The sequence below is a fragment of the Tupaia chinensis genome, unplaced genomic scaffold, assembly GCF_000334495.1.
Source record: "Tupaia chinensis unplaced genomic scaffold, TupChi_1.0 Scaffold140061_1, whole genome shotgun sequence".
Classification (NCBI taxonomy): domain Eukaryota; kingdom Metazoa; phylum Chordata; class Mammalia; order Scandentia; family Tupaiidae; genus Tupaia; species Tupaia belangeri.
The window spans coordinates 176,958-188,551 of record NW_006199940.1 but is presented as its reverse complement, the minus strand read 5'-3'; the positions used below and the strand labels follow the sequence as shown (position 1 = coordinate 188,551).

The window sequence follows — 11,594 nt, the reverse complement described above, 5'->3', positions numbered from 1 at the left end:
AGTGGGGGGCACCCCGGCCCTGCCCCGCCGTAGGCCGCCCCCACCTTGTTGACGACTTTCTGCTGTTGGGCGTGCTTCTGCCGCAAGCTGGCCACCTCCCGCCACAGAGCCTCGTTCTCACTGCAACACACCAGGCTGGGTCAGGGCTGGCCCAGGAAGTGCAGGAGCCCAGAAGCAAGAGCTCGGCAGAAGCCCTGGCCCTCCAGGCACAGGCCTGGCTGGGGCTGCGGCTCCCGGGGAGGACAGGCTGGGAGGCCAGTGGGGTGTGCTGCCACTGCCACCAGCTCTGCTGTGCATCAAGGACTGCTTGAGAGGATATGGGGTTCCTGGAGCCTCATGGGCATGGTCTGGGGCAGACCTTGAGTCTTGGCCCCCTCCCAGCCACCTTTGTCCCCACTGAGGCCTAAAGGACCCGGCTCCAGGATGAGGAGGCCCACGCCGAGCTGCAGAGCAGAGCGTGGTGTCCGGGAACTTGCAGGCTGCTGGGCCCTCACCAGGCCATGAGTGTGAGCCCACACCACACCTACTCGGGGGCAGTGTGGCCATGCTGCTGCCTGTCTTAGCATAAACTTGGCCCTGGCTTCACCAGCTCCGGGGCGGCTGTGCCTCAGCGTGACCTCAGTCCCAGGCCAGGTCCCCGGAGTCTGAGCTGGAGAGACCCTGGGTATTCTCTGCTACTAGGCCCTGGGAGGAGGGGAGGACAGCGGGAGGGAGGGAGCAAGGCCGCCGGCCGCCACCTGGCCTGGTGTGCCAGCCTGCAGCAGCGCCACCTACTGCTTCATGGCCAGCAGCTTGGAGTCCATGCACTCCTGCTTGCCCTTCATCAGCTGCACGTCCGTCAGCAGCTTCGTGACGCTGTCCTGGCGGATCTTTATGTCCTCACTCTTCAGGGTGGACACCTGCGCCAGGGCAGGGCAGGACCAGTGAGGGCTGGGGTGGGGCAGGGTGGGTCGGGGCAGGGTGCAGAGGGCCCGGGAGCCAACTCACGCTGGTCACTTTCCTCTTGATGTTCTCCAGGAGCTGTTCCTGGCCGCGCAGGAAGCAGGGGTGCTGGAACTCGGTGTCGTCCCTCTCAGGCTTCACCAGGCCCCCCTGCTCAATGTGGACGACCTTCCGGAAGCCATCTATGGCAATAGAGGTGGGGCAGATCTGCCTACGGGCCGGGGGCCAGGTGCCTGCGGGTGCCCCCCAGCCTGGTTCTGCCGGCCCACTGCAGGTCCCCGATGTGCCCACTCACACATGTTGAGCTGCCGGACGAAGCTGGCCATGTTGCTGTGCTTGAAGTACTTGGGCAGTACCGCCTTGGCGAACTGGCCCTGGTCGAACACGTGGAAGCTGTTCCCGCTCTGTCAGGAGACATGAGCCATCACTGCAGAGCCGTAGTCCCCTGGTGGAGAGCACCTTCCCTGTCGGGCCAGAAGAGCTGGCCACCAGACAGGGCTCCCCAAGGGCCCCGGAGGCCGAGCTGACCATGAAACCCCCGCGTGCCCAGCCATGCTCTGGGACGCTCTAGCTGTCATCACACAAGGTCCTACGAGTAGACCAGCCTGCCTCGTCCTGTCACTCTGCAGGAGGATGCAGCTACTCAGGATGGAGGCACTCCTGGCCCACCAGACTGGAGGCCATCAGACATCGCCCATGCCCGCTTCGCCGGGCTCTTCCTGAGCTCAGTCCAGACCACGAGAGAGGCCACCTGGTGGCGTGTGTTTGCCACATGGCTCAGAGGGGCTGCAGGGTGGAGGGCCCAGGGTCAGGGACAGCAGGGGCAGGCCTTTCCCTGTCCTGAGAAGGGAGTTAGGGACAGACAGTTACAGACAGAGACGGGCCAGGACAGCCCTTGCGGTGCTGGACGAGAACCCCTCCCCCTACAAATGAATATTCACACGAATGCAAACATGGGAAGCGTGAGAATGGAGACAGGAGGAGGAGTGTGGAGGAACCACCATTTTTTTTTTTTTAGGGCGTGTGCGCTTGCCAGACAGAGAGAGACATAGAGACAGAAAGCGAGAAATCACCCCCCAGGGGGGATGGTCACACCGCAATCCCTTCTCCTCCATTCTCTCGGGATCTTGGGCACACACGCACATGCGCCCGGCGTGAGTTCTAAGCCACCGGGTCCGGGACGTGAACCGCGGTCGACTACGTGGGAGTCCAGCGACATAGCCATTATGCTAACTGCTGGTTCCCCCGCCATTTTTTTTTAAAGAGTTTTTTTGATAGGGTGCACGCGCTGGCCGAATAGATAAAGACAGAGACAGAAACCGAGGGGGGATGGCCACACCACAGTCCCTTCTCCTCTATTCTCCTTTCGGGATCTTGGGCACACACGCACATGCGCCTGGCGTGAGTTCTAAGCCACCGGGTCCGGGACGTGAACCACGGTCGACTACGTGGGAGCCCAGTGACATAGCCATTCCACCACCTGCTGGTCTCGAGAACCACCTTTTTCAGACTCTGCAGGTTAACCAGAGCTACAGCACTGCAGGTTGTGTTTAACTCAAGAAAGGCGGATGAAGCCAGGAACAGTGAGCTTCGGAACAAGCTCACTGGCTATACGGTGTGTGTGCTCACCAGAGACAGAGAGCGAGGGCGTGAGAAAGCACCCCTGGGGGACAGCCATGCTGTGATCCCGCACAGGATTATGGGCATGCACACATGTGCCCAGCATGTTTCTCAAGCTGCTGGGTCCAGGACTTTAACCACACAGTTGGACACATGGGGTCCAGCTGCCTCAACCACCATGCCACTGGCTGGCCTGCTTTATAGCAATTTTTTTTTGGGGGAGGGGTTTTTGTACATGTGTTTGCCAGAAAGACAGAGAGAGACAGAAAGTGAGAAATCACCCCCGGGAGGACATCCACACTATAATCCCTTTTCAAGAACCCATTCTCCTCTTGGGATCTTGGGCACACACACGCACGTGCCCGGCGTGAGTTTAAACCACCGGGTCTGGGACTCAAACCACGGCTGATTACATGGGAGTCCAGCGACATAGCCATCATTCCAACTGCTGGTCCGGCTTTGTAGCATTTTAACTTGTGTTATTGCCACTTCACCTGTGGTGGCCTTGAGGGCTGCAGTGTGACCACAGAGGGAAGCAGAACCCTGGCAGCTACCGGGCAGGTGGGGCTGCGGGTTTCCAGGCTCCTCCCCAAGAACTGCCAGTGCTGACCTGCTGAGCAGTTCCCGTGGGACTCCACTCGCAAGTCTGTGATCTGACTTGAGCTTGCCCAGTTACGAAAGGCCTTTCCCTTGGGGGCAGCATGCGGCACAGTGGTTGGGGCCCTGGACTCCCATGTGGCTGACTGTAGTTTGCGTTCTGGACCTGGCACTTCAAACTCATGCTGGGCACATGTGCACAGCGTGCTCAAGATCCCAGGAGAGGGGACTGCAGCGTGGGCACCCCCCGGGGGGATTTTATCTGTCTCTGGTAAATGCACACGCCCTCTGTCAAAAATCTCTCTCAAAAAAAGCCTTTTCCTTCGGAACACTGGCTGAAACATCTAGGGGCAGCTTTAACAGTGTGGCTGTGCCTCACGGTGGACACCCCTCTAGAAGACAGTCCCTCCCCCGGGGGATGGCGGCTGGTCCTGGGATGGCCCAGGCACACCCATCCACCACACTGCAGTCTGATGAAGCAGTCACAGTGCCATAAGGTCAGCGCCCCGCGATCCAGCACTGCTGCCTGCCCCGGCGGCCCGTCACGGCCCAGGATTGGGGGGACCCCTGCTACAGACTAACTAGACACCTGAGAAGAAAAGGCCGAGGACGGAAGGATCTTTGCAGCACTGCACCATCCTGGGAATCTAGAGCGCTGCTCAGGAAGGAAAAGCCCAAAGCTCGTGCGTCAGCCAACCCTCCAGGCTCTGCGTGAGCAGGGTGGGAAGGTGGGGAGGCTGTCAGCCGCCTGGCCGAGCGTGGAAGGTGAGCCAACATGCAGTCCTCCAGAGAGACGGGGAGACTCCCTGGCTCCAGGCTTTTAAGAGAGTTTCTGGGGGCTGGCAGGTGGCGTGGTGGTGAAGGCGCTGACTCCCACAGGGCCCACCATGGGTTGAGTCCCGGACCTGGAGACTTGCTTTCCTACTTTCCCTTTCTCTCTGTCTGGTCAAATTAAACAATAGTGATAATAAATAAAATAAAATAATTCTTTAAAAAAAAAAAGAATTTATGCCCATTCCCACCTGATGAGGTTAGCTGGACAACACAGAGATGACAAGCAGCAAGTCACCAAACAGCGACAGCAAAAGAGAGACAGACGCTGGGTGGGAGGGGCAACTCTGATCTCCAAAGTTGCCAGTGACACTAATTAAAATCAAATTTAAAATGTTAAATCAGGGGCCAGCAGATGGTGTGGTAGTTAAGGTGCTGGACTCCCACATGGCTGACTACGGTTCGAGTCCTGGATCTGGCAGCTTGCTTTCTCGCTTTCCTTCTCTCTCTCTCTGGTCAAATTAAAAAATAATAACAAGAACAACAAGTAGAATTAAATAAATAAATAAATTTGTAAAAAATGTTTAAGTTAAAAATTTTTGGTGGGTGAGGTTTTTGAAATAGGGCATGTGCTCTCACCAGAAAGAGAAAGACAGAAAGCGAGAAATCACCTCCCAGGGGGGATGGCCACGCCACAATCCCTTCTCCTCCATTCTCTTCTCGGGATCTTGGGCACGCGCACATATGTGCCAAGTGTGAGTTTAAGCCACTGGCTCCAGGACTTGAACCACAGTCGACTACATGGGAGTCTAGTGACATAGCCATTACACCAACTATTAGTTCCTAAGTTAAAAATTTTAAAGGATTTTTGCCATAGCATGTATGCATGTGCTTGCAGTACAGACAGAAAGCGAGAAATCAGTCCTCCTGGGGTGGCCACGCCACAACCCCTTCCCCATTCTCCTGTAGGGATTTTGGGCACACACACACGCGTCCAGTGAGTTTCAAGCTACCGGGTCTGCGTCTTGACCCATAGTCAGTTACGTGGGAGTCCAATGGTTTAAGCAATATACCACCTGGTAGCCCCTAATTTTAATTTAGTTTTACATTAAATATTTCTTTAAACGAAAAAAATGGAGACAGGAAAAAACATTTCACACACAGGAAAAAGACAACCACTAGGAAGTGTTCCTGAGCGGCCCAGGCATTCGGCTTCCTAGACAGAACTCTAAGCCGGCTATCTCAAACGCACTCCAGGAACTAACGGGAGGGAGTACCTCACCAAACGGACTGCCCGTGGAAAAATAAACATGGTAAGGCACACGGCAAATTCTGGAGTTGATGGGGCCGCAGGTGGCATGGCGGTGAAGGGTGCTGGACTCCCACATGGCCGAGTGCAGTTCGAGTCCTGGACCTGGCGGCTTGCTTTCTCAGGTCCCCTCTCTCTCGTTCATTCACAAATAAATAAAGTTAAATAAAATAATCCTTTAAAAATTCTGGAGTTGAAAGGCACAATACCTTGATTTAAAATTCACCAGAGGGGCTCAAGAAAAGACGTGAGCAGGTGAAAGAGGGGAAGCAGCACTTAGGAGGAGGTCACTGAGAGCACCGTGCGGGCCGCGGCAGGGAACAGCGCGGGGCCGTGGGCACCTGTGGGGACCGCCGAAGGCACGGCCACGCCTCACAGGAATCTCAGGAGAAAGGACAGAGAAAGCATGCAGAGAAAAGTCCAAAAACCTGCCAAACTGATTAAAAACCTAGAAAGTTAAACTCTCAGTAGAATCAACTCAAGAAGACTCACACTCGGACACTTCAAAATCAAACTGCAAAGGCAAAGGAGGACCTTGGAGGACAGGCTGATCCAGAAAAAGAGCCCTCGTGCCGGGCGTGTGTGCGTGCCCCAGGCCCTGAGAGGAGAGTGGAGAAGGGACTGCGGCTGGCCGCCTTCTGGGCTGCGTGGTCTCCGATGAGAAACCAGCCCAGAAGGCAGTGGTGTGACAGGTTGAAAGTGCAGCAGGGGGCAGATGGTGAAATGATTATGTCACTGGACTCCCATGTATTCGACTGAGTCCTGGACCCAGTGGCTTAAACCTCACATCGGGCGTGAGCGTGCGCGCCCCAAATCCTGAGAGAATGAAGGTGAAGGGATTGAGGACTTTTGCTTTCTCTGTCTCTGGTGAGCGCATGCACACTATAGAAAAAATAAAACACACACACACACACACACACACACACACACACACACACCCTGACTCTCTAAAAAGAAAAAAGAAGGGGGACAGCAGGTGGCGGGAAGCTAGGGCGGCTGACCCCACGTGACCAAAGCCGCAGCTTGCATCCTGAGCCCGACACCTTCAAGGACACACTGGACATGCATGTGACCAGAACCCCAAGGGGAGCATGGAGCAGAACGGACTGCTGGGCGGCCGTCCCCAGGTGTTTCCTCGCGTCCCCTCTGTCAAGTGCATGCCCCAGAACAACAACGAAGTGCAGAGAGACCCTGGCCTGCAGTCTCTGTCTCTCCACTGATAGCAAAAATCTGTTTTTTTAGAATTAGCGTATTGAACTTAATTGTATTTATTTATTTAAATTTGACCAGAGAGGGACAGAGAGAAAGCGAGAAAACAAGCTGCCAGATCCGGGATCCAAACCGCAGGCTACCGTGTAGGAGTTCAGTGTCCTTAACCACCATACCTCCTGCCAGCCCTGCAAAAATCTCTTAAAAATGCTGGACTAAAAGCAAGACGCTCGTCAAGAAGGCTATCTCCAGCAAGACTCTGTTTTCTTTGTCAAATTTCAGTTGCTGCTATAAAGGAGCGTGTACTCGTCAGAGAGAGGTCAAGTGAGAAAGCACCCCTGGGGGGATGGCCGTGCACGCGTGTCCGCCGGGAGCACTCCTGTTGCCTCCATCTCTCCCTTTTTCAGGATGTTGGGCACACACATATACATGCCAGGTCTGGGACTCACACTGCACAGCTAGCCAGGTGGTTCCTGCTGCCTTAGCCACCATGCCACTGGCTGGCCCAATGTGTTGTTCGTAAGTTATTAGAGCCGGGATTCAGACCACCTTCGGCCACGTGGCTCGCAGCTCTCTTAACCACTAGGCTACGGGGCCGGCTGCAGCTTATCTTTTTTGGTCCGAACTTCTTGAACTGACAGATTTATATTTTCTGTCTAAATCTAAGTCTTCAGGGGGACCAGCAGTTAGTTTGATGGTGATGTCGCTGGAATCCCATGTAGTCGATCAAATCCCAGACACGGTGGCTTAAACTCATGCCGGGTGCATGTGCATGCGTGCCCAAGATCCCTAGAGGAGAATGGAGGAGGAGGGACTACGGTGTGGCCAGCCCCCCTCAGGGGTGATTTCTCGCTTTCTGTCTCTCTGTTTTTCTGGTGAGTGCACATGCCCTATAGCAAAAACCTCTCCAAAACAAAACAAAACAAAACAAAACAAAACAAAACAAAACAAAACAAAACACACAGACACACACACACACAAACCAAAAACACAACATTCTGGGTTCATGTGTGCTCAAACCCTGACCAGAGTAGAAGGGACTGCAGTGTGACTGTGCCCCACCAGGGGGTGTTGTCTCTCATGGCCTCTTCTCTCTGGTGAGCATAGGTGCCCTCTGGCAATGAAAAAGTTAACTGGGAAATGCTCAGAGAGAGAGAGAGAGGACGGACAGGACCCAACAGAGTCTTGGCACACGGCTCACCCCACCTCCAGCCGGCCCTGGGTCCTGGGCACTCCGCGCTCAGCGCACTCAGGGAGGTCTCTGGCTGCGAACTGGCAGCGCCCGTGTGGGTGGCCTGCGAGGTCCCACTTGTCTGGGATTTCGGTGGTCCAGGTGCTGTGGCCTCCCCTCCGGGCGCGCTGTTCACCAGTCCTTCTCTGCCACGAAGGTGGCCCTGGCCCAGCTCTGCAAGTGTCCACGAGCAACCAGGCTGCGGGGTGCCTTCCCTCTCAGGCTCCACTTCATAGGCTCCAGTAGCTAGGGCCCTGGTCGGGGTTGGCTCCCTCCTGCACGTGCGCCACACACACTGGGGCAGCGCTGGACTGCCCGCAGTGCCCACGCCGGGGTGCTGTGGGCCGGTTTTGATGGCTGCAGGCTGGGTCCAAGCTGAACATGCTGGCAAGTTCTAGCTTATGGGCCATGAGCCTCGGGGGGTCTGTGGGGGGGGGGCGTGATCAGAGACCCCCAGGTGTCCTCTCTCTGCCTCCCGGGCTCAAGGCCCCTTATGCTGACCACAGGCAGAGGCTGCGGCCTCTCTGGGGTACAAGGAAGCCTGTTCCTGGACACAGCAAGGCTGGGAGAGGGTGCTGAGGTGCGGCTGCGGCCTGTGTCCCTCAGCACGGGCCCTCGAGCGACCCAGGATCTCGGTGCACACACGATGCCGGGCAGCTCTGGGTGCGCTCTTCAAGGCCAGAGCCCGCCGCACATGTCCAGCAGACCCTGCAGCTTAAAACTCACACGGGGCTCTGATGCATGCATGCTGAGAGGCTGGAAAAGGGACTGTGGCCGTCCTGCACCACCGGGGCTGGTTTCTTGCTTTCTGTCTTTTTCTCCAGTGAATGCATGCGCCCGATAGCAAAAATCTCTCTTAGTAAATACACAAGCAAATAAATAATCGAGCAAGCAAGAAGAGGCCTGCTGGTGGCATGGGGTCAGGGGTGGAGCCTACATGACTATGCAGTTCAAGTTCATGGCTGCAGCTTGAGAGACACCCCAGCAGGTGTGCACGCATGCCTAGAACCCCAAGGAGGGTCCAGGACTTGAACTGTGGTCGACTTTGTGGGAGTTCAAGGACGTAACCGTTATGCCATCTGCTGGTCACCAAAAAATGAACTTTTAAAAAAATGGGACAAAAATAGCAAAAATGTCTCTCTAAAAAGAAAGATTAATTTCTTGGGGCTCGCAGGTGGCATGGTGGCTGGGGTGTGGGTGCTGGATTTCCACATGGCCAACTATGGTTCAAATCCTGGACCTGACGGCTTGCTTTCTCATTTTCCCTTTTTCTTCTTCTGCCTCTCTCTGGTCAAATTTAAAAAATAAATGACAATAACAAATAAAATAAAATACATAAATAAATCTTTAAAAAAGTAGTTCATTTCTCTTTATAAACAAGAGACAGAGACAGGGAGAGATAGTGCCACAGCAGGGCCTCAGCACGACAATCCGCCTTGGGCCCAGTCAGTCCTGTGCTGGGTATAGGCCCAGCTGCCTGTTCTCACCTTTCTCATAAGCGCTTTTGCTTCCACTCAGGCCAGTGGGCCTTGCGGGTGGGGTGGGGGAATGGCGGCCTGTAGTGTTGCAGTTCGCTGCCAGGTATGGAGGGCGAGGTTGGCGGGCCTGCCAGGGCCTGTCCGCTCCAGAGGCGTCAGGGCGAGGGCTCTGCCCCGTGATCTCTTCAGGGTGCCGCCCCTCACCGCAGGCCCCTGTCTGACTGCCGGCACACGGCGGCCTGGGACCTCCAGCTTCTTGTCCTGGGGCCAAGGCACCCAGTGTCATCCCTGCTCCCAGACAGGACTGCACCATGGGCCAGAGCCAGGCCGAGGCCAGAGAGGCCTGGAGCCTGCACACGGGTCCTGGCTTCATCCTCGCCTGCACCCAGCAAGTGGCCCTGCATCTGCCTCCCACAGACCTGGTCTGTCCTCAGGTCCCCCTGCTGGAGGCTCCTGGGGTGGGACCTGGGTCTGTCCGGCCAGGCATTCACAAATAAGTTAAATTTTCTAAACATCTGTTGACTGAAATGTGTTCACTTGTCAGAAATAAAAAGACAAAACAAAAGTGGGCCGGCAGGAGGTGTGGGGGTTAGGGCACTGGCCTCCCACATGTCTGACTGTGGTTCGAGTCCTGGACCTGGTGGCTTGCTTTCTGTTTCTCTCTGTTTCTTGCTCTGGTGAGCACAAATGCCCTATAGCAAATTAAAAAGTAACAATAATAGGACCAGCAGATGGCGAAATGGCTACGTCATGGGACTCCCATGTAGTCAGCCGCGGTTCAAGTCCTGGACCCAGTGGCTTGAACTGACGCCGGGCACGTGTGTGTGCGCGCGCGTACGTGTGCCCAGGATGCAGAGAAGAGAATGGAGAAGAACTTGTGGTGTGGCCATTCCCCCTGGGGGGGTACTTTCTCACTTTCTGTCTCTTTCTGTGCAGTGTATGTGCCCTGTAGCAAAAACCTCTCAAAGAAAAAAAAAAAAGGAAAAATACACAGTAATTAAGAAAGGAAGAAGGTACCCGGGACCCCATCCAGGCACACCTCTGGGACCAGGCACTGCAAATGCTGCTGAAGGCCCATAACCGGAGACCCTCCCCAGGGTCCCGTGGACACCCTGACGTCATGGCCAGCGCAGGTCTTCTCCAGGAGCACAGCTACACAGTCCCTGAGGCAGGCTGGCCGACAGGGTCCCTCAGACCTGCGGGGCTGACCCGGGGCCTCTGACTCTCCCTCCCTGAGTCAGGGCAGTGGGAACAGGGCATGAAGGGTACCGGGGACTGAGCCTTCTGAGGCCTCTGAGAGCTGGACTGGGCTGGGTGCATCACTCACTAAAGCGCTCATCAGGTAGCGCCAAACTCTGGTCCTGACCCTCCAGAGATCAGGCGTGGCCACAGTCTTGACCAGAGCCGCCGTTCCCGCTCAAAAGCCCTGTCCAGAACTCGCTGCGCCCACACGCCTGCAGACTTGGAGCAGAATGGCCACCCCAGCAGGGTTAAGCTCAGCTCGCAGCACTCTGGAAGCTCCCCAGGCCTGCCCTAGGCGGGGACAGCTGAGGGGGACGATGGCGGTGGGAGAGGACTGGGAGCCAGCCTCCCGCCGAGGTCCGGGGAACCGGGGGTGGGGCAGGGCTGCGGGGAAGCCGTTTCGAACAGGAGCAGGACTGCCTCCTAGGCCCTTCATCTCAAACGCTCTTCAGACAAAACAACTTCACGAACAGCTGGGAGCGGGGAGAATACTGCCCGAGCGGGGCCCACCGCAGTCCTGCCTTTTCTCCACGCCGGCCGGCCGGGAGACTCGGCAGCCTGCAGGCTGGGGGCCTCCTGGACAGCTCGCTGGCGGGGGCACACGTGTGTGGTGGCACCGCCCTGTCATGGTCCCTCCTGAGGCTCAGAAGACCCGTGAGGCCTGTTCTCAAGGCCACCAACTGCCAGCCCGACCGGACGCAACGTCACAGCCAGGATGTGGACAGCACGCTCTGACCCCAGCCCCACCGGCGCTCAGTGACTTCTGCAAACCGAGGCTGCCCAGCCTCGCAGGTGTATCAGGCACTGGCCTGCGGCGGCAGAAGACGCCCCCCGGGCAGTGAAACCACTTGACTTCACAAAGGCGCCTTCTCCTCGGCCGGCCCTTCCTTCCCTGCACAGCAACGCCCTGCGTCTCGGCCGGGCCTGCTCCTCGCCGGGCCGCTCCGATGAAGGGCACGCGCACTTCCGCTCCAGGCCGGGGCCGCTCCGCCCCCGCCCAGGCCTCAGGTCGGTCAAGTCTGGCCCGCGACCCTGGCCCGCCCGCCGCGCGGCCGCTCACCGGGCTCCAGCAGATGAGCGCGTCGGTGTCCGGGTCGCTCACGAGGGTCCACAGCTTGGTCAGGAAGGCCGGGACGTTGCTGGGCCCTGCCGCGCCGGGGCCCACGGGCAGGTCCATCTCGGGCGAGGCGGCGGC

At 57.0% G+C, this 11,594-nt stretch overlaps 1 protein-coding gene across 1 annotated transcript in view; it reads right to left on the bottom strand.

Annotated features, from left to right (window-relative positions):
• Nucleotides 1–11,588, bottom strand: part of HSF1 (heat shock transcription factor 1) — a 14,119-nt gene extending 2,531 nt beyond the window's left edge. Inside the window, exons 1-5 of the mRNA XM_014593261.1 lie at nt 11,460–11,588; nt 1,238–1,346; nt 988–1,124; nt 775–899; nt 45–120 (exon numbers count right to left, since the gene is read on the bottom strand). Of these exons, the coding sequence (XP_014448747.1) occupies nt 45–120; nt 775–899; nt 988–1,124; nt 1,238–1,346; nt 11,460–11,576 (564 nt within the window). The 5' untranslated portion in view covers nt 11,577–11,588. The remainder of the gene's footprint in view (nt 1–44; nt 121–774; nt 900–987; nt 1,125–1,237; nt 1,347–11,459) is intronic.
• Nucleotides 11,589–11,594: the final 6 nt, after the last annotated feature.